The sequence below is a fragment of the Lynx rufus genome, unplaced genomic scaffold, assembly GCF_022079265.1.
Source record: "Lynx rufus isolate CCGP_SWC_20201006 ecotype Redwood Valley unplaced genomic scaffold, mLynRuf1.p SCAF_10, whole genome shotgun sequence".
NCBI classification, from domain to species: domain Eukaryota; kingdom Metazoa; phylum Chordata; class Mammalia; order Carnivora; family Felidae; genus Lynx; species Lynx rufus.
The window spans coordinates 18828892-18851613 of NW_025814824.1; the positions used below are offsets into that span (position 1 = coordinate 18828892).

The following is a 22722-nucleotide window of genomic DNA, read 5'->3' on the forward strand; positions in this document are numbered from 1 at the left end:
AAATCAATGAATGTAAATCACCAAATTAACAGAGAAGAAAAAGATTATATCTCAGCAGATGCAAAGAAAGCATTTGACAAAATTCTGTACCTGTTTGTGAAGAAAACTAGAAATATTTAAAAGGCATACTTAATGCTGAAGTGTTAAATTTTTCCCTGTAAAGTAGGCACAAGTTAGAAGTGTCCATAATCATCATACCAGGTCAATTGGTAGTCATTGATAGAGTAATAAGGCCAGGACAAGGATTAATAGGTCTAAAGAGTAGAAAGAAGTAAAAATGCCTTTGACCACATAGCCAGAAAACCGAAAAACAAAGGGAAAAAATACATATATGTATTGCGAAGGAAGAACAAAGATTTATACTGTCTAATTTCAAAACATGGAATAAACTACAAATCTTGTTAGTATGGCTATTGGCATAACATAAACGGAATAGTAAAACCCAGGAGTCCAGAAAACACACAGATAGAGTCAACTGATTTTCAGTGAAGACTAGTCAATAGGGAAAGGATAAACGTTTTAACAAATGGTGCTGTCACAACTAGATAAATGTAGGAAAAATTGAACCTTGTCCCTGGGATAGCCAAAGATTTCTTAGGCAGATAGAACACTAATCATGAAAACTTTATAAAGGACACTTCATAAACATTTTTAATTTATACTTATCAAAAGATGGTATCAGATTGTGAAAAGTGAGGCCTCAGTCTGAGATACATATTCATGATACGTGTATATGATGTTGTCATATCTAGAATACCTGATAACTCCTTGAAATTAAGAACTTTAAAAATAAAACCAAAAGAATTACCAAAAAAAATTGGATACATGGGAGAGGATACGTTAAATGTACAGTAAGCATGTGAAAAGGTCCTAATATAGTTATTTATCTGGAAAACTCACCAGATGAGTCAGTTTTTAAAAGACTGACAACTCCACATATTGATGAGAATATGAAACAGCGGAGACGCACATAATGTGATTTGGGAATGTGAATGAGTTGGGAAAATGTTGGGAATGTGAAATACTATAACTACTTCAACAGAGTTTGGCAGTTGACGTATATCTACCTTGTAACAAACAATTATGGTCTAAGTATTTATCCTACCCCACTCCAAAATCAGTGCATATATCTACAAAATGACTTATTCAGGAGTATTTGTAGCAGATTGATTCATAATAGCTTAAATCGGGAAACAACCCATATGTTCATCAGTCCTAGAATGGATAAACTATATTTTTTGTAGAATGCATTTTCATAGACTGCAGAAGAAAGAATGACCCTTGCAACAACATGGATGACTCTGAAACATGTTTACTGAAGGAAGCCAAACACGAAAGAGGTTTTACTCTGAATATGACTGTGCAGAATTTAAGAACAAACAAACAAAACTAACCTTTGGTGATTAAAAATTAGAATGGTAGGGAGGTTGAGGATTAGCTAGAAAGAGTTACAAGAGAGCTTTCTGGAATGATGTAAATCTTCAGTATCTTTTTTTTGTAAATAAACTTTTATTTTATTTTTAAATATGAAATTTATTGTCAAATTGGTTTCCATACAACACCCAGTGCTCATCCCAAAAGGTGCCCTCCTCAATATCCATCACCCACCCTCCCATGCCTCCCACCCCTCCCACCCCCCATCAACCCTCAGTTTGTTCTCAGTTTTTAAGAGTCTCTTATGCTTTGCCTCTCTCCCTCTCTAACCTCTTTTTTTTCCTTCCCCTCCCCCATGGACTTCTGTTAAGTTTCTCAGGATTTACATAAGAGTGAAAACATACATATATTGGCAAAGATGAAGTTAAGCTTTCACTTTTTGCAGATGACATGATATTATACATGGAAAATCCGATAGACTCCACCAAAAGTCTGCTAGAGCTGATACATGAATTCAGCAAAGTCACAGGATACAAAATCAATGTACAGAAATCAGTTGCATTCTTATACACTAATAATGAAGCAACAGAAAGACAAAGAAACTGATCCCATTCACAACTGCACCAAGAAGCATAAAATAGCTAGGAATAAACCTAACCACAGATGTAAAAAATCTTCAGTATCTTAATTGAAGTGTTTGTGGCATGGATATATAAAATCTCATTGAATTGTTCTGCTAAGATCTATGTATTTCACTGATGTAAATTTTAACTTAATTAAAAATAAGTTACGTGGTGTGGTGGTACTTGTCTCTGCGGTTGGGTAGAATGAGAATTAGCAAGAGCTGTGTGTTTAGTAAAAGCCCATTTAATATATACCATTGTACATAAATGCCTTGGCTCAAAATGTAAAATGCAGGAAAGAATGAATTTTGTTTCCTTCTTTTCAGTGGAACAATTTTTTAAGCCTCATTTAAGATGATCTTGTTTGGTTTTAGTTTTTTGAAGTAAGTTTGAATATTAAACTAGGTGCCAGGTATTCTAGTAGGAATTGCACACATACTCTTTTACTTAATCCCGAAAACAAACCCAGTGGTTAGTTCTGTTATTCTCATTTTACAAAAATGGAAACAGGAGCATCAGTGTTTAATATTTCCAAGTTACTGCATGGATAGAATCTTAAGCCAGTAGTTACTGAGCTCAGCATCTGAATTTTCTAATCTTTTTTTATTTTCTTGAATATCATTATACTATACCTGTTTAGTGGATAATTCTCTTAAGCCTAATTTAAGCCTGTTTTAATGACTTCTATTTTTCTTAACTTTTTTGTCCAATAACTTTTCATTTTTCCAAGGAACAACTGTAGTGACAGCTGCTGTGGTAGAAATACATTCACAGGCCTCTCAAGTTAAGACAACGCTAAATATGAGTTTCAAAACTGATTATCTCACCATGGTACTATATAGTCCAAGTCCTGAGCAGGTAAGTTAAGGAAGAAAAAATACTTTCTCACTTGATGAAAATGATATAGGTGAATGCTTATTAAAGTAACAGTTTTTGGGGTGCCTGGGTGGCTCGGATGGTTGAGCCTTCGACTTTGGCTCAGGTCATGAGCTCGCACTTCCTCACTTGGAGCCCCGCACTGGGCTGTGTGCTGACAGCTCAGAGCCTGGGGCCTGCTTGTGATTCTGTGTCTCCTTCTTTCTCTCTGCCCTCCCCCACTCACACTCTGTCTCTGTTGTTCAAAAATAAGTAAACACTTAAAAAATATTTAAAAAAAATAACAGTTGTTAATATTTCATATGTATTTTGGATTATCTTTTCCTCTGAAAAATGTTACTGATTATTTCATTTTAATAACAAAATTAATTTAACCTTTGCCCTTTTAAGTTTTCTTTCCTATAGGTAGTGATGTAAAAAAAAAAAAGTTTTTAAATTAAATGGCTTTTTTGGCCTTTCATTAGCAAGCCCTGTGGAGATAGAGAATGTGGTAGTTCATATCTTAAAATGTGTTAGACTTTGTCTTTCTGTAAAATGTGTATTGGTTTCCTCTTCCACAGACTTCCTTTACAGATGTTCGTGATCCTGCTCTGAAACTTGCTGAATTTAAGTTGGAGAATATTATAAGTACTGCAAAGATGTATACAGATGACTCAGTATTTTCTTCCTTCTCATTAAAAAACTGTATTTTAGATGATAAAAGACCTCATGTCAAGAAGGCAACTCCTAGGTAACAGGATGCTTAGTTTTTATTTGAGAAATGTTTGAATTGTTTGACAAAACTTAATCCCAAAGTTGCATGTTTGTTTTCTGGGTACATCCTAAGATCTTCAAAGTTTCAATTTAGTGGAGTCACGGTTTTCAGCATTGCAAATGGCCTCGTTCATTTACATGCTGTTCTTACTGGATGGTTGATGGAATGGTTCAAAAGAAATAATTCAGTTAAACTCGTTTTTTAAATGAATCTCTTTTTTCCTAAATTATTATTCATCTTTGTAAGTTCTAATGGGAAAACATGAAAAATTGAGAAGACATTTAAGTTCTGCCAATTGCTTAAAGTTAACATTTACTAGTTTATGAAACAGTTGTGCTCCAGAAGTTCTTAAGTCTGTTATTTGGAGTACTTTGTGATCTTCCCAAGAGAAATGACTTCAGAATGTTGGTTTGCTGTTAGTAAAATGAATAAGAGGTCTTTTGACTTTTATTGGTGTGTTTGGTTATTTTTAAGATACTCACAGGAATTGTTATTGTATTTTTCAGAATGATAGGACTGACAGTTGGGTTTGACAAAAAGGACATGATGGCTGTAAAGTATAGGAAAGTCAGAGATGGTTTGGTGACTGATTTAGTCCTTCAAGAGATGTATATTTGTGCCAGTGTAGAATTTCTCCTGACAGTTGCAAACGTCTTTCTTGAGGCCTTCACCACAGGCACGGCTATAGAAACCAGTGTTCAAACATGGACTGCTAAGGAAGAAGGTTAGTTATTGGCTAAAATATTTAATATATGTATTATTGAAATGCTACAATAGCACTTGCCTTGATTATCTGTCTAGATGATGAGGCTAAGTGAATTAATAAAGTAAAATATTTTTCAGAGGTAAGTGAAAAACTTAAATGTGTTTTCCTGTAGGATGTGCAGTTTGCGTATTTTTCTACATATAAATATATATTGGGTTCAATAATTAAGGAACCTATATTAGAATAAGCAAATATGCTTCTCTACAGGCAGTAATTTAAAAGAATTTTTTTGACAAAAACAAGCAGGAGGAATAATGAACCAACTATTCCTTTTCATATTTAAAGACAATATTTTTACTTAATGTACTCTTTTATTGTTGTTATTTTTACAGCTCTCCATTATCATTTACATATGTGGCTCTTTGTGGTGTAGCGGAAGGAGTGCCAAGTTGAGAGTCAGAGATTGGGTTAGTTCCAGCTCTGCCATGAAAGGGGTTTTCCCCCACATTTTAAAATGCTCTTAAGACTATACGTCTTCAACTTTTATACTAAAAGAATTACAGTAGATTCCTTTGACATCTAAGATTCTTGTATTTTTTTCCTTGGAATGAAAAAAACATTTTCTCACAAGTAACAAGTTTTTCCATAAATAATCTGTATAAGAAATACTTAGAAATATTTTAAAATGTGAAGTTATTTTGTTTCTATTTAGTACCTGTACAGGAAAAAGAGAAATGGGAAGTTAATATTATTATTAAAAATCCTGAAATTGTGTTTGTGGCTGATATGACACGAAGTGATGCTCCTGCCTTAGTCATTACAACACAATGTGAAATTTGTTGGAAAGGTGACCGTGAGAACAGTACAATGACTGCTGCCATTAAAGATCTTCAAGTGAGAGCATGCCCATTTCTTCCAGTCAAGAGAAAAGGCAGAATCACTACGGTGAGTTTACTCTTTCCTTATCTGCTTAATTGTGCACTATTTCGGATTTAGCCATATGCCTCTTTAGAAAACTACTAACGTACTTCTCAGCCTTTTTCTGTAAAATACCTTTCTTTCTTCTTGAAGAGCCTAGTCTAGATTATTATTACACAAACTTTGAAGCTCTTTTTCATTCCCCAGTTGCTCCACAGTGTTGTATGTATTTGTGGGAATAGTCTCACCAACAAGTTGTTTTCGTCGGGACGCTTCTCGGAGACCTCACTCTGGCTTTCTGACCACGTCAATTTCACACTGCTCTTAGCTCTTTGAGACTTTCTGCCAGTCATTTGCTATGTTGTTTCCGTTTTATTATCTTTAATTTTTTTTCTCCCATCTGGACACTTTTGCTCAGATAGATGGTTTTTTTTTTTCTTTTTTCCCTGTAATTTATTTGAACCTTGAGCCATTTGCTTCGATACACATTTACATTTATGTTTTACTCTGTGGTAGCCTCTTGGCCTTCCACTCTTCATAACTGAGGAAAGTCCGTTTCTTCAAAGACATCTTTTTCTTTCTTTTTTTTTTTTTTGATGTTTATTTATTTCTGAGATAGAGACAGGGCATGAGCAGGGAAGGGGCAGAGAGAGAGGGAGACACAGAATCCGAAGCAGGCTCCAGGCTCCGAGGTGTCAGCACAGAGCCCTACACAGGGCTTGAACTCACAAACCGTGAGATCATGACCTGAGCCGAAGTTGGACACTCAACTGACTGAGCCACCCATAGATGTCGCCCCTAAAGACATCTTTTTCAAGTTAACTATTACTCCTAGTACTCGTATAAAACACAAATTGTGTAGGCTTCTACAAGGAGTAGTAGAAGTATAAATGTTCTTAATAGTCAACATAGAAATATAAACTGTAATTTTGTGATAAGTCAATACATATATGTCAATTAGGATACAGGCGAGTTTCTTTTCTTAGTTTGCAAGGCTGATGGCTCACCACTAACAACAGAGAGGAAACAACAACTGGAGGGCAAGGTGATTCTCTTTTATGTTATAATTTAGAAATTTTACATATATTTTTTCTATTTACATCTGTTTGGCCTTGTTAAAAGACAAAATCCAACCAGGGAAATTTGAAGATATAATTGGCTTTATTAAGCATTTCATGAATTTGGCTGCATCCCATCTAGCAAATAGAAAGAAGTTCCTAGGAGTTATATAAAATGGAAAGTTTTTTTTTAATAGGAAGGAGAATGAGCAGGGAAGTTGTTAGCAAAAGAAAGGATTGTTTCAGACAAGGTCATATTTCTTTAAAAGAGAGAGGCTTGTTGGGTAGATTAACTCCTCTTCCTTTTGGGGATGGAGAAGGGTCCATATGACAGATTACCTTATTGGTGCAGACCAAAAACTTCCTGATTAAGACTACATTTTGGGGAGAGGTTGAAACTGCAGTTAGGTTAGGTATTAAGCCCTGGTTTACCAATTTAGCCTAGCATAAGTAAGTGACTTCATCTTGATCCTGTGGTTTTTCCTTTTATTACCAGCTTGAACTTAGTTGTAGGACCACACTTCTCTTCAAAAAGGACTGGAGTGTGTGCTCTTTTTTCCTGAGCTACCGTGTGCTCACCTGAAACTTCTATTACTGTAGGAGAGAAAAGGAGATACAAGGTGACAGAGGTCCTGCCCTATTGGTCACTCAGAGGTTTTTTCCTTTGTCCCCACGTATAATTCATAGTTGTCTTTTCTCATCCAGAGAACATCTCCATCTCTTCCTTAATAAGGGGTACAAGTTCAAAGTCCAGGATCTTTGGGTGATAGTTTTTTTCAGTCTGCTGTGACTTCTCTCTTTTAGACCATCTATTAACTAACAGACAAATACTCTATTGCTTTTCAGCAAGCACTCCATCACCACACGCACAAATACCACATACTGGTGGTGTAAGGACAGGGTAGTTGTGGTTCAGAAAAAGAAAGAATGGGAACACTTGGTAGTCCCTTATCCTTAACAACTGTCATATCCTTCTGAGTGGGAATGCGAAAACTTGCAGCTCCTATAGTGGAGTCCGGTTCCTGGGAGAGCATGTGTTGTGCCTTCCGTTTTACTCTCATGGAAGAGCCTTGCTGTCTTTTTCTCAGATGGCTCTGGCCTTCCCCTTTGAAAGATTTTTTTTTTTTTTTTGCCATTATTCTCTGTAGACACTTCTGAGGTGGCTATTGTCTTTTTCGGGGGAACCCCACAGTTATCACAGCTTCCTCCTGAGTTGGTTACTCAGCAGTTGAATAACAGGGTTTTGCATCACAGATATGGTTTCTTTGGCATTCCTTCATTCCTTGAACATTTAGTTTACATCTAGGTAGTTCCAGGTAAAAGCAGCCGTAACCAAAGCATGCATTCATTCACTTACCGTAGAAAACTCCTGTTTTACTTACTGATGTTTATTTTTTTTTTTAAATTTTTTTTTTCAACGTTTATTTATTTTTAGGACAGAGAGAGACAGAACATGAACGGGGGAGGGGCAGAGAGAGAGGGAGACACAGAATTGGAAACAGGCTCCAGGTTCTGAGCCATCAGCCCAGAGCCCGATGCGGGGCTCGAACTCACGGACCGCGAGATCGTGACCTGGCTGAAGTCGGACGCTTAACCGACTGCGCCACCCAGGCGCCCCCTTACTGATGTTTATATTCTGTCTATTCTGCCTCCATCCTGATTTAGTAAAGGCTACTTTAATAACAGGTGTGGGCAAGGGGGACAAGCACCATCTGTAATCTAATTTTTGTTGTTATTTTTGCCATGGGCTAGTTCCATATTTGATTTTAACAAAAATTGCTAGAGAAAGACTAGGAGTGCAGTCTTCTCTCTCGCTGAGGCTCCTCTTTAGAGCTGGAGTCTCCTCAGTGGTTTCCTGTCTCTCATAGGACTTTGCAGACAGCAGAATGAAGGAGCTAATACAGAGCAACATTCTAAATATTCCAAGCCTGTCTGGCTGAAGTCAGGTTTTTTCCCAGAGTACGTTGTCTGCCTTCCTAGGTATCACCAGTAGCAGTCTTCCCAGGTATTTTGCTATGGCATTCTTAAAGTCATCAGCTTTGTATTTTTGTAGCTGGGGTACAGGGGGGCAAGAGCACCTGGCCCTGGGGTCCCAAATAGACCAGGTTTGACCAATCACTGCTGACAGAATCCAAAGGCAGAGAGACAGTGGTGGTGAAACAGGAAAGGAATTTATTTCAGTGAAGCCAACACGGGGAAGACAGCAGACTAATATCTCAAAGACGGTCTCCAAAGTACCGAAAATGGGTCTAGATTTATACAAGGAGAATGTGGGTTGGGGGCCTGGATGGCTCAGTTGGTTGAGCATATGACTCTTGATTTTAGCCAGGGTCATGATCTCATGATCTGTGGGATTGAGCCTCATGTCAGGCTGTGGGTTGGCAGCAGGAGCCTACTCAGGATTCTTTCTCCTCCTTTCCTCTGCCCCTCCCCTGCTTGAGTGCGCATTGGTGCACATATGCTTGCACACTCTCTCTGAAAATAAAACAATAAACTTCAAAAAAATGTGGGGCAAAGGTTTGTGGGTGTGAGCAGGTGGGCAGTAAAGGTCAGGTGGACCATTGTCTTGTGGTCAGTCACATGGAGTCTTGCTGGCTTAGGGCAGTGCTTATTGCTTGAAGGGTAGTTTCGGCTCCCATCAGAGGATGCTTTGCCCATAGGGTCTGTTGCCCTTGTTAAGTAATAAGCTGTAAAGAAAAACTTAATCAGTTAGAAAGTACAGACTAAGGTCACAGTGGAGGTAGTTGAAGGCCTCTTTCATTTTGAAATATCCCTTGTCCATTCAATTGGCAAATCAGTCACAGATATTTTGAACTTTGCTGAAGTGCCAACTTCTCTGAATGAAATTCTGTGCTTAGTTAGGATATTAACTAGGTGCTGTAACAAGCAGTACCTCCCAAAAAGTAGCTAAAGCATGGCTTAACTACATTTAAAAGATTGTTTCCATCTTGTTCTGCTATTCCTAGGATGTAATTTAATCTGCTTATTCAAGGAAATAGATTTTTTCCTCTTAGTCCCATTCTGCTGACCATTTAGAAATTGCTGACCACTCCACTCTACTTAGCAATAGCCTTCTGCTTAGTATATAACTAATTTGACAAATAATTAGAAGGTAAATCACCTCCAAATTTTGAGATAACTCCTCTGCTCCTTTTTCTCCCCCTTGGGAACTTTGCAGGGTTACCTTGGTAGCTTGCTTATACTTCCAAGCAGATGTTTTTAACATGACTTTCAACTTGTAGATGGATTTCTACTCTGCCACAAGTGGCTTCCTTCATAGATGGAAACAGAAGTATAGAAAAGGATGGGGCACTTGGCTGGCTCAGTCTTTTAAGTGTGCAACTTCGGCTCAGGGCATGATCTCATGGTTTGTGAGTTCTCGCCCTGTGTCGGGCTGTGTGCTGACAGCCCAGAGCTGGAGCCTGCTTCAGAATCTGTGTATCTCTCTCTCTGCTCCTCCCCTGTCTCTCTCCCTCTCAAAAATCAGTAAACATTAAAAAGGAAAAAAAAAAAAGTATTGAAAAGGAGATCTTTAGCTGGGTAACCATGTCTTAAGGGAAACTTCTGTGATTTGGGGGGATTTTGAAAAGTGTATTTATTATTTATGGCCAGCCAGCAGTTTTGGCCACATACATTTGGATAAGTTGTAGTTAGTGGAACTTTAATTGATACTGTATTTATTTAATATTAAAGTTTCTTAATCTAATATATTTTTTTTAACATTTATTCATTTTTGAGAGAGAGAGCATGAGCGGGAGAGGGGCAGAGAGAGAGAGAGAGAGAGGGAGACACAGAATCCACCGCAGGCTCCAGGCTCTGAGCTGTCATCACAGAGCCTGATACAGGGCTCGAACCCACTAACCACAAGATCATGACCTGAGCCAAAGTCAGATGCCCAACCAACTGAGCCACCCTGGCACCCCAGGGTGCCCCAGATTAAGAAACCCCAGTTTCTTAATCTAATATTAATTGGGGTCCATAGATGCTTATTAAAACTTCATGAACCTTGTAAAGTGCTGTATACATGGATTTTTAAAAATGACAATTTACTTTTCAAGGGATACAAAACACCAGATTTTTAGAAGTTTTAACAGATTGGATATTCTCATCTTTGCTCCTTGTAGAGTATAAATTTATATTTGTTTGACTTTATTTCACCCATTAAGATTTTATAATTTTTGAATAAATTCCTAAATCGTAATAAAAGCTAAATCATGATCCAAATTTTGAATTTATATCATAACAAATGTCTGTAAGTTTTTTTTAAGTTTTTATTCAAATTCCAATTAGTTAACATACAGTGTAATATTGTTACAGGGGTACAATGTAGTGATTCAGCACTTCAACAACACTCGGTGCTCATCACAAGTGCACTCCTTAATCCCCATCACTTATTTAACTCACCTCCCCACTGCTAACCATTGGTTTGTTCTTTGCAGTTAAGAATCTGTTTCTTGGTTTGCCCCCTCTCTCTTTTTTTTCCCTTTGCTCATTTGTTTCTTAAATTACACAGATGAGGAAATCAAAGGGTATTTGTCTTTCTCTGACTGATTTATCTCACTTAGCATAATATTCTTCACCTCATTGTAAATAGCACTGTTTCATCATTTTTTATGGCTGGGCTGTCAGCTTTTTTCAACGTTTATTTATTTTTTTGGGACAGAGAGAGACAGAGCATGAACGGGGGAGGGGCAGAGAGAGAGGGAGACACAGAATCGGAAACAGGCTCCAGGCTCCGAGCCATCAGCCCAGAGCCTGACGCGGGGCTCGAACTCACGGACCGCGAGATCGTGACCTGGCTGAAGTCGGACGCTTAACCGACTGCGCCACCCAGGCGCCCCGGGCTGTCAGCTTTTTTAAGTGAATTTGTGTTATTCTATAACTTTACTAAACTTGTTACCTATTCTAGTATTTTTAATTATGTTAGGTTTTCTAAAAATTACCTGCAAAAGTAACATTCTTTGTTCCTTAAATGACAATAATGACTCATCCTCATTGCATTCCCATTTTTAAGTTATTACTATATTACTATAATTTTAATATTTGCTTGTGAATTTATACATATAACCTTGAGATGTTGAAAATTTTCCATATCTAATTTTGAAAGAATCTTAATCATGAATAAGTGTGGAATTTTATTTTTTTAAGTTTAATTTTTTATTTTGAGAGAGAGCACTGGAGAGGCAGAGAGAGAGAGAGAGATAGACTCAAGCAGGTTCCATCACTGTCAGCGCAGAGCATGGTGTGGAGCTTGAACTCACGAACTGTAAGATCGTGACCTGAGCTGAAACTGAGTTGGATACTTAACCAACTGAGCCTCCCAGGTGCCCCATATATGATATTTTATTGAGTGCTTACTACTATCCGCTGATAAAAGCATAATAGTTTTTATTATTCTTATAATAAATAACATTAATAGTTTTTCCTATAGCATGTGAGCCTTACATTTGTGGGAAAAATACCCCAAATTGGAGACTATTTTAATTTGTTCTTCTTTTTTGTTAAAAGTACCTTCGTGGACTCTATAATAAAAGCCTGTAACTCTCCTGGAAGAGTAGCTGGGGGAGGCTTCTCAGCAGAAATGACCTTTATGCTGATGATGCCTGTAGGATGAGTAGGTATTAACTAATTCACCTGCAACAGGAGCATGTTACAGGGTAAAGGGATAGCATATGCAGAGAACCTGGGTTCCAGGGAGCACAAGTTCCCACCCCACACCTACCCGCACACCAGCATCTGTACTCTTATACTCTGCCTTTTTCTCTTGTTATTCAGTTCTTCAGTCTGAGGCAGTCCTTCCCACCACCAAGATAAGGTTTGTAAAGTGGAGAATTTATAGTGAACTCTTACAGGTTTTTGTAGATGTTTTGTAGCTTAAGATTGCTTCTGCAAAGGGGAAGCAGTAGCAGCAGGAAAGTCTTTTCGTGTAAGACTGGGAGCAGTTTGGTGAGAAAGTAGGAGAGAGAAAAAAATGATAGAAATACCCCTGAAATCACAGTGGATATAGTTGGAGACAAATACTAGTAGGAAAACAATTCCATTTTAAGAACTGTTTCTGCGTCATTAAATTAATCTATATGGACTGGATCGTGGACAACTTGACAGTAATGTTTTGGCATGAACACCTTTACTGTTACTGACCAGCTGCATTTTTAATCTTCAGTAACTAGACTTGAAAATAAAGGAATTGGGCAAGGATCAACGTATACCTTCGTATTTATTTTGGGAAGGGGCTATTAAAAAATTTCCAAATTATAGAGAAACTTGTATATGTATGTATCATGGTATTTTTTTTGGTTTTGTTTTGTCTTCCCTAAGATGAAGAGATAACACAAATTTTATATTGAAAATCTTGGATCATGTATTATAATGTTATCATTCCTGTTTGTGAAGTTTAAAGACGTAATATACTGAATGTTAAAGTCGTGTACCAGTTGTTCCTAATGATTTTATTAGAATAGTGGTAGTTTTTCTTTTTTTGGTGTTTGTTTGTTTATTTTGAGAGAGAGAGAGGTAGGGAGAGGGCTGGGCAGACACTGAAGGGAGGGAGAGAATCCCAAGCAGGCTCCACATTGTCAGCGCAGAGCCCAACACAGGGCTCAAACTTACAAACCGTTAGATTATGACCTGAGCCAAAACCAAGAGTCAGACACGTAACTGAAGGAGCCACCCAGGTGCCCCTAGAATAGTGGTAGATTTTAATGTGATTTCTTTGGGAAATTGTGTAGGATGTCAATTTTTCTTCCTGACTTATTCTTCATTATTAGTGTAGGCAGAATTCTAAGATGGCCCCCAAGATTTCTATTCCCTGTTGCATGTGCCCAGTATGGTTTTCTCTTGAGTGTGGGTAGATTTAATAACTATAATTAAGTCACTAATTAGTTAACTTTGAGTTAATCAAAGAGAGATTCTGGGTGAGCCTAACCTAATTTTTAAAATGTGAAACATCAGAATAATGTTTTCCTGTTGGCTTTAAAGGAGCAAACTGGGGAGAAGACAACATGGCAAGAGCCTGTGAGTGACCAGTAGGAGTAGAAGGCAGTCCCTGGCCAACAGCCAGCCAGCAAATGGAGATCTCAGTCATAGGGCCGCAAAGACAGGAATTTTACCAGCGACCTGAAGGAGTCTGGGAGAAAATCTTTACCTGGTCACACCTTCAGATGACATAACTGGCTGGCTGACCCCTAATTTCAGCAAGATTCCTAACCCATGAAAACAGGGAAATGATAAATTTGTGTTAAGTTGCAAAGTGTGTAGAAATTTGTTATGCAGCAATAGGAAGCAAGCAGTTAATCTATAAAATGTGGGAGTGGCAGGGGTGCCTGGGTGGCTCAGTCTGACTCTTCATTTTGGCTCAGGTCATGATCTCATGGTTTGTGAGATAAGCCCTGCACTGGGCTCTGTGCTGACAGTGCGGAGCCTGCTTGGGTTTCTCTATCTCCCTCTGTTTCTGTCTCTTGTTTCCCGTGCAGGTGCCTGTGCACGCTCTCTTTCTCTCTCTCAAAAATAAGCATTAAAAAAAAAATGTGGTAGCAGCTTTGGAACTGGGGAGCATGCAGAATCTGGAGGAATTTTAAGGAGAATGGTAGAGAAAGCCTCAAGTGTGTTGAACAGACTCTTTTTGAATATGCTGCCCAAAGGGCCTACAAAGAAGGTGAAAGACATGTTATTGGAAGCAGAAAGGATGGCTTGAGTTACAATACAAAGAGCTTTGCAAAACTGTGTCTTGTAGTTGTCTGGAAAGCAGAACTTATGAGTGGAAAACATGGAGCTATATATATATATATATATATATATATATATATATATATATATAGCTAAGGAGATTTCTAAGATGCCTGATTTGAAGATGTTGGCTGCTTTCTTTTTGCATTTTTTAATGTTAATTGATTTTTGAGAGAGAGAGAAAAAGAACACAAGCAGGGAGGAGGGGAGGGCAGAGAGAGGGGGAGACACAGAATCCAAAGCAGGCTTCAGGCTCTGAGCTGACAGCACAGAGCCCAACGTGGAGCTTGAACTCACCAACTACAGGATCATGACCTGAGCTGCATTCAGATGCTTAACAGACTGAGCCACCCAGATGCCCCAATGTTGCCTGTTTTCTTACTGTTTATAGTAAAATGCTAGACCAGAGGGATAAATTGAGGAAGAACAGTTAAAAAGAACCAGAACTTTATGATTTTGATAATTCCTTAGCTTTTCAAATGGCAGAAGATGCTAAAAGTCAGAAATAGCTCCCAAAAGTGTGGCATAGAGAAAAGACTGTGTATATAAACTTTTGCTAAATCTCAGGATAAAAAAACACAGTGTTCATACACAGGAAGGGCCCTTTCAAGAGATTTTGAAGGATTAATGTGTGTTTCACAGATCTTCTCAAACAGAGTGTCTAGGAATTATAAAGGTATCACCTGTTAGCCATTTCAACAGGAGGCCATGATTATCTCAAAAAGAGCAGTGGGTGTTGCTTTTGTGTAATGCAATGAAACCTCATAAAATTTACAGAAGGCCCTCAAGGTTCTTGAGAAAAGTATTTTAATAGAAACACTGTGAGGATGGACTGAGAGGGACAGAGAGAACAAAATGAAGAGAGACTCTTTGCATCTCCAAAATTCTACTGGCAAGAAGCAGGATGGTAAAACTACTCAGTTGCAAATTTATGCTACCTTTTCTAGAAATGGAAGGATGACTCTCAGGGTAGAAATGAGCACCACAGAGAATTGATCCTACGCTTTGAAACCTAATCAAGAAACTCATTTACCTGGGTAGAGTTCAAAGCTACGTTGTACTAGTGACTTCTTTTTACCTTTCATTTTCCCCGTTTGAACTAGAATATCTGTAATTGTTACCCTATGTCTGCCCCACCATTCTGTGTTGGGAGGGTGGGGGCAAATAACTCCTCTTCCTTTCACAGATCCACAAAAGGGAAACTGTGCCGTTATATTTCATAGATTATACCCATGTACTTCATCAGTACCTGTACCCAATTTAGATTTTAGACCTTGAGCTAAAAAGATAAAAAGAGGTGAGATTTGGGGATTTTTGAATCAGTGAGAGATACAGAGAAGATTCATGTGTGATGAGATAAAAGATACAGATGATGAGATTTTAGACTTCTGGGATGAGGCTATTAGAAACCTTAGGAGGTAAATGAATATATTATGCATTTGAGAGGAGCCTGAGTCTTTGGGGGCTAGAGGGCAGAATTCTACCACACCTAAAGGAAGCTCAATTAATTTATAATTACATTAAGACTTATTTAGTAAATTTAATGTACTTATAATTTCTTCATCTTTGGTAGTTCTCCTATATAATTTTGTTTCAATTTTATAATGAAAAAATACCATGAAAAAATTTTATTATAGTAAGTAAAATAAAGTATATAAAATCAGGTTTTATGGGGCTTTCATATATTTAATGTATCTTTTGACTTACTATGTTTAACTAATGTTGCTATTGTTAATAATTTCTAATATAAATGATAGGTATAAAAGATAATTGTGTTATTGAGTCACGTTTTTAAAAGTTACTTTGACTAACTTATTTAACTTAGCTATTACTAGAAATATCTATAAATAAAACCGTTTTAGAACAGTGTTAATTTGGTGGGATTGAATTATCTCTCATAGGTTTTGCAGCCCTGTGACTTATTCTATCAAGCTACTCAAATAAGTGCAAATCCACAAGTGATTGATATATCAGTAAAATCCTTGACACTGAAGGTAAGTTAAAATGCAGTCAGTTGTTCATATCTTTAGTGCACCCTTTAAAAAATTAGTAAAACCTAGAAGTAAGCAATTATTATATTGCCTTTTAATTGTTAAATAATCAAAAACGCAGCTGTGTTTCTGAAAATATTTTTATGTGACACATTATTTGTGATGTATTATTTAACACACATTTTATAACGAATGCTGTATATTTTATTATTGGTGTTTGACTCCTTCTGTGGATAACATCTAACATTCCTACAGTATATATAGTTGAACTTCCACTTGACCAGTTTAATAGCTATAAGATTCATGTAAGTATTTTAAAAATTGAAATCATTATAAAATTTTTGTAGGCAATAAATTATATCTACTCTCTGGGTAGTGATGTTAGTTTAATATTCTTCATGATCCTTTGAGTATATCTAATACTTTTTTTAAATACCTAATTTTGAAAGTGTTATGTGTAGATTTTTCATTACTTTTAATTTTTCCCCTTAGGTTTCACCAGTTATCATAAATACTGTGATTACCATAACGTCAGCACTTTATACATCTAAGGAAACCATCCCTGAGGATACTGCTTCTTCTACAGCACATTTATGGGAAAAGAAGGATACTAAGAGTTTAAAAATGTGGTTTCTTGAAGAACCAAATGAAGTTGAAAACAAAGCTCCCACAACTGAATTGATTCTCAGAGGAGAGATCATAAGAGTGAACATTGATTCTATTTTTATAGTTCTTGAGGCTGGAGTTGGTCACAGAACAGTGCCTATGCTGTTAGCAAAGTCACGTTTTTCGGGGGAAGGCAAAAACTGGAGTTCCTTGATAAATCTATACTGTCAGCTTGAATTAGAAGTAAGCATATGTAGTATTTTTCTAGATTCTATAACAAATAGTTCTACATGTGGAATATTTGTGAAGTATTATGTAAATATTTTCATTAGGCTTATTGTAAAGATGATGTTGGCTCACAATACTTTTGGAAGAAAGTACACAAATTTATGCCCTTGATATAGTTGCTCTTATGCGTATATTACTTTTATTGAAATATAAAGTTAACTTGGATATTTCAATTGATTTTTATAAATTTAAAGGTGATACATTAGTAATGTTGAATAGAGTCAAAATTCTTATTTTTAAGAATGGAATATCTTTTATCCTTTAAAAGGATAATAGATTATTTCTGAATCTCTTCTAAAAGAGTAATAGTGGGGTGCCGGGTGGTTGATGGTTGAGCATCGGACTCTTGAATTTGACTCATGTCCTGATCCCAGGGTCATGAGATTGAGCCCTGGACTCCATGCTGAGTGTAAAGCCTACTTAAGATTCTCCCTCCCTCCTTCTCTCTCTCTCTCTCTCTCTCTCTCTCTCTCCCTCCCTCTCTCTCCCTCCCCCTCTCCCTCCCTTCCCACCAATTGCGCACTTTGTCTATCTCTTAAAAACAAAATATAATAAAAAAGTAAAAGTAATAGGAATTAGAAGAATATACGTTATACTTCTATAGAATGCATTATCTTTAGTGACTTTGAAATTTTTGTGAGAGTACTTTAATTATAAAGGAAATGCTTGTTTTGAAATAACATATATTTTGCTTCACAATTTATCTACTGAGAATTATCCCCAAAGATATTTTGGTTTTAATTATGAGTTTATATCTAGTAGAAACTAATTGGATATTCTAGCTTATATCAATAAACATGAAGGTTTATAAGCTGATTTATTATTTGTGTGTTGATACAGAAATATACACTAATAAAGGTAGAACTGACTGACTAGATGTCAGATTTTGAAATTCTGGCTAGATTCCGTATATTTTGCAGAGAACATATGATCTAGGATGTCCAGGAAGTTCTGAAAATTCAAATAAATAAGCACTTACTGAATTGTAGGTTATTCATCAAGAGATTTCAAAAAAAATCAGTGAAGGTAGGCAGGTCTGTTTAAAAATGTCACTAATACATGATAAATGGACACAGTTTTTGCTCTTTGGCTCAGTCTGGAAGTCAAGGAGAGATGCTTAAAAGAGAGTTTTATGTGGATTAAATTGTGAAGACTAGACTCTGAAGTTAGCCAGGTGAGGAAAGTGCTGAGGGAGTGTGTGCAGGAAACCAAGAAATGGCATGTAGAACAGTTTTCATAAAAAGACATAACATAGCCAAAAGAAATCGTTGTGGGAAACAGCAGGGAAGATCACCTTCAAAAGTATAAGAATGCCTTATTTCAAAATTTGATTTTCTCTATAGGTCCATTATTACAATGAAATGTTTGGTGTATGGGAGCCTTTGCTTGAACCTTTAGAAATTGATCAGACTGAGGATTTTAGGCCATGGAATCTTGGAATCAAGGTACATTAGAAGTCTGAAATTTTTTTTTCCAAAATTGAGAATGTCCACACCACACAAAACACTTGAATTTTAATAACAAAGTTCAAGTTTTCTCATTATGAACCTTGACGCGTGCTTCCCTGTTGGACCTGTGAATGTAATTTTCATCCCCAAGGCCAGTGCCTCCTGTGTTAATACAAATAATTATGTAACTTTTATTGTGTTCTAGACACTGTTCTAAACAATGTACTTTTGCTTGACCCCTTATAGCACCCCTCTGAAGTTAGAGTTTTTAACTCCTTTTTAACATGTGAAGAAACTGAGACTAGAGAGCTTAAGAGACTTCCCTAAAGTAGTATCTTCAGTGAAAGAGGGGGAATGCATTTCTGGCTGCAGGTTCCCAGCTCAGAACTGCCACGTCCAATGCCTCTAGCATCTTCTTGTACGTTGTTGTCTAACCTGTGTTTCCTTTGTCCTTTGAAGGGTGCATATATATAGAAAAAAGTATGCTATTACTTGTTTCAAATATATTACAATACATTTATGTAATCATAAGAATCAGGGCCTTTAGATGGATGAAATTGTGCTTCAAAACAGGAGACTGAATAATTTCTAGTATGGCTTCCCTCTGAGTAATGATTTGTCACCTGCAGACAGATTTTCAATGGTTGAAAGCCAGTTAATGTAACAACAAAGGTGACTAGCTTAGCATGTCCAACTTTTTGTATTAGATTACTGCACTTATTTTGTACATCTTTCAGATAAAGGACTGGATAAAGGAACTTCTTTGGTGGTTTTTAGATCAGAAGATACGTGGGCAGTGGATCTGTGAATCCTAAAAATTCGTAGATGGTATTGATTTTTAGGAGCTGTAGGACACTATTCTGCAATGTTGTTGGGACTTTCTAAATCCCTGGGTTTCTATTCTTTATTCCATAACCAGTAAACGAAATGACTTCTCTTGCTCTGAATGCCCATGCGCTACGAAGTGTGTGCTTTTACTGTTGATTCAGATGCCACACGCATTTAGTAATTTTAGTGTGTATTTTTCCTATTGAATTGTGCTTGCCATTTTAGTATCACTGAGGATGAGAACTATTTTTCCTCTAATATTGCCCCTGTCCTGTAAGACCTTAGTTGGCTGATATCCAAGTAATTCCAGTAAGGGAATGGAATTGAAAAAACTTGCTGTCTCTAATGTTATTACTGGGACTTGTCTAGTTTTATTTTTTTTTTCTTTGCTAAATGAGTAATGTATGTTCCTAGGAACAAATTTCCTTATATTTCTATAATTTATGTATCATTTTAGATGAAAAAGAAAGCAAAAATGGCTATTGTTGAGTCAGATACTGAAGAAGAAAATTACAAAGTGCCAGAATATAAAACTGTTATCAGTTTCCATTCAAAAGACCAACTAAACATTACGTTATCCAAATGCGGCCTTGTAATGTTAAATAATTTAGCCAAGGTAAGGAAAGAAATTTGAAACCTTAAGTGTTGGTGTAGTCGTCTGAGCTAACCCTTTTTGTTAATTGAATAAGAAGTTTTTTGTTAACTTAGTTGTCTTATGGTCATTAGTGTTCTGTTAGTCATTTTATGTCATTTTATTTACGGTAATTCTTCTTTATAGGCATTTACAGAAGCCGCCACTGGAGCTTCAGCTGTCATCATACGGGATCTAGCGCCATTTATGATTTTAAATTCTCTTGGACTTCCGGTCTCTGTTTCACCAAGTGATTCTTTTAGTGTACTCAATGTTCCATTGGCAAGATCCTATGTATTGAAAAATGAAGAGAGTTTAAGTATGGATTATGTGGGAACTAAAGACAATGATCATTTCAATGCAATGACCAGCCTAAGCAGTAAACTCTTCTTTATTCTTCTTAGTAAGTTATAAATTATCTTCCTGGGTCTTTAATTTATTTTAAGTTGCATTTTTATATCCTATTTTACATATTTGTGGTTTTTACAGGTTTTTTAATCTTCCAAATAGGTTGGGAATTTTGCCTTTTCTTTTGCAGGACTTTGGTTGCTCACTGTCACTATATATTTGTATTGTGAATTGTGACTTCCTTTGTCCACTGCATTATCTAGGGCATGGTAATTCACCACTTTTTCTATGCTGGGGAGGAAAACGATTTGATCTGTTCCTTAACCCAGCTTTTACAGACTGTAGGTGTTGGTATTTGTTGCTTTAACCACATTTAGTATAATTCAGTAATACTCCACTAGTTTTACAGCTGAATGAATTAGAAATAGAGTTTGAATTCACAACAATGGCACACTGGAATGGTTTTGGAGTTTGTAAATGGTTTATATATTATGCCTGTTGAGGTTGAAGGTTTTTCTTTTTGTCCTTTCTGATTCTCATTTTCATGAGAAATGAAAGTAAAAAAAAATTTAATTGTCATAATATTTATTCATTGTAAAGTTAATTAGTCCCAAAGCCTCACCCACACCCCTTTATGACACTCTGACATTTAAATCATTATGGAGGAGGGAGAGTATTAATTAAGATGTGGGGGAGGGGTACTAAGACTAACTGCTAGTGCTTTTAGTCAGAAAATGATGCTTAACGGTGGCTAGGTTTCAGGTGTAGACCCAGCGTTGTCAGTGAATTAATTGTTCTTCTAGCTTTTACCTCATTTGTTTTTGAACTAACATTTTTACAGAATTGGAGGGGTATATAAGTCATACTCCAATAAAATGTATGTATGTATAAAATTTTGTTTAATCAAGTCCTAGACACCATAAAGTATCACAGGTTATTGGAATGATGAAAAACTGAAAATTTACAGCTACTTTTGGTAATTGCCAGTGACTGCCTAAAGGTATTAGGCCCTGGTTATGACAACAAACCACAGTTCAGTGTACTTGTATTTTATGACTTGTCTCGTTGGTTTGAAAACATTTATGTTATTGTCTTAGGTTAAACTACTGAGTGAAAAATTTTTTTCAATTAAAAAAAATTTTTTTTGGTAAAATACTTTGAAGGTTTTAGATGAATGCTTTGGGAATGTATTATGGCTTCTTAAAATACCCCTTGATTGTAGATTATACAAAGAAATCTCTCTTTTTTTATAGTCTTATATATATAAACTTCAGTGATTATTATTCATGATATTAAAAAAAGATCTATCTGGTATTTAGCACTTACTTAAAATTAATATATGATGATTTATAATAAAAACTTACAAACATACATATTCCATTTAGCACCCACTAACCACTCTACTGCTGATAAGATTCCTTTAACAAAAGTGGGACGACGACTGTACACCGTAAGACACAGAGAGTCTGGGGTTGAAAGATCTATTGTTTGTCAAGTCGATGGAGTGGAAGGAAGTAAGAAGGTAACAATTCGTTCTCCAGTGCAGGTACGAAATGATCCATTTTTTTGTGGGGTCATATTATGCATATTTGTGTGCTAATAAACTAAAGCTAATTAATACCAAAAGAATATAAACTGCAATAAAATCATAACTAATATAAAAAAGAATCATTGCCAGTAATTGTACTACTCTAGTATGAACAGTGGTAGGATTTTGTTCAATACTTCTCATAACTTTTATTTAGGACTCTTTGTAAAATCTTTTTGGACTGGTCCTTTTAAATGCCTCATCAATATTTTGTTTTGGACTTGGTAGTAGTATGTGTACGTCCTTTGATTTTAATTAGAAAATATGGTGAGGGAAAGTTTTTACATCTTTATTGAGGTTAAACTGATGTACAATAAACTGCACATATTTAAAGTTGATGAATTTGGGCACAAAATACATCTGTGAAACCGTCATCACAATGAACATGCTGAACATATTTATCACCCCAAAAAGTTTCCTCTCTCCCTACTTCTCCATTCTTACGCATCCACTGATACATTCCCATTGTGTATTGCACATAGAGAAGCTCATGTAAACAGAGTACAAAAAGGAATAGGACTTCTTTCACTCAGCATAATTTTGCATGTATCAACTTTTGTGTATTAATGTTATATGCAGTTACATGTTGTTGTTGATTAGTAATCTTTTGAATGGATGTTCCAAATACCATTTTGAATGAATCTTTGTATATGGTGTAAGGGTTGAAGTTTATGTTTTGCCATGTGGCTATTTAGTTGTTCCAACCAAGACCATCCTTTTTCCATTAAATGCCTTGGTGCTTTTGTGCCAAAAAAAAATTGATCATATCGATGAAGTGGGGCGATCTGGGGTTCAGAACTAATGGCCAAGAAAGCATTCTTAAAGACATCTTTGGTGCCAAAAGGTGATTTTATTAAAGCATGGGGACAGGACCCATGGGTAGAAAGAGCTGTGCTGGGGTTGTGAAGAGTAACTGGTTATATACTATGGGCCTGGGGGAGTTAGAGTCAAGAGGAAGTT

At 36.4% G+C, this 22722-nt stretch overlaps 1 protein-coding gene across 3 annotated transcripts in view; it reads left to right on the top strand.

Moving 5' to 3' along the window:
• VPS13A (vacuolar protein sorting 13 homolog A) overlaps positions 1 to 22722 on the top strand; it is a 260584-nt gene that overhangs the window by 144563 nt on the left and 93299 nt on the right. For all 3 annotated transcript variants that reach the window (XM_047102413.1, XM_047102419.1, XM_047102427.1), the window contains exons 36-45: positions 2728 to 2855; positions 3434 to 3603; positions 4134 to 4351; positions 5046 to 5278; positions 15936 to 16028; positions 16518 to 16874; positions 18263 to 18364; positions 19653 to 19811; positions 19974 to 20229; positions 21560 to 21720. In XM_047102413.1, coding sequence (XP_046958369.1) covers positions 2728 to 2855; positions 3434 to 3603; positions 4134 to 4351; positions 5046 to 5278; positions 15936 to 16028; positions 16518 to 16874; positions 18263 to 18364; positions 19653 to 19811; positions 19974 to 20229; positions 21560 to 21720 — 1877 coding nt within the window. The remainder of the gene's footprint in view (positions 1 to 2727; positions 2856 to 3433; positions 3604 to 4133; positions 4352 to 5045; positions 5279 to 15935; positions 16029 to 16517; positions 16875 to 18262; positions 18365 to 19652; positions 19812 to 19973; positions 20230 to 21559; positions 21721 to 22722) is intronic.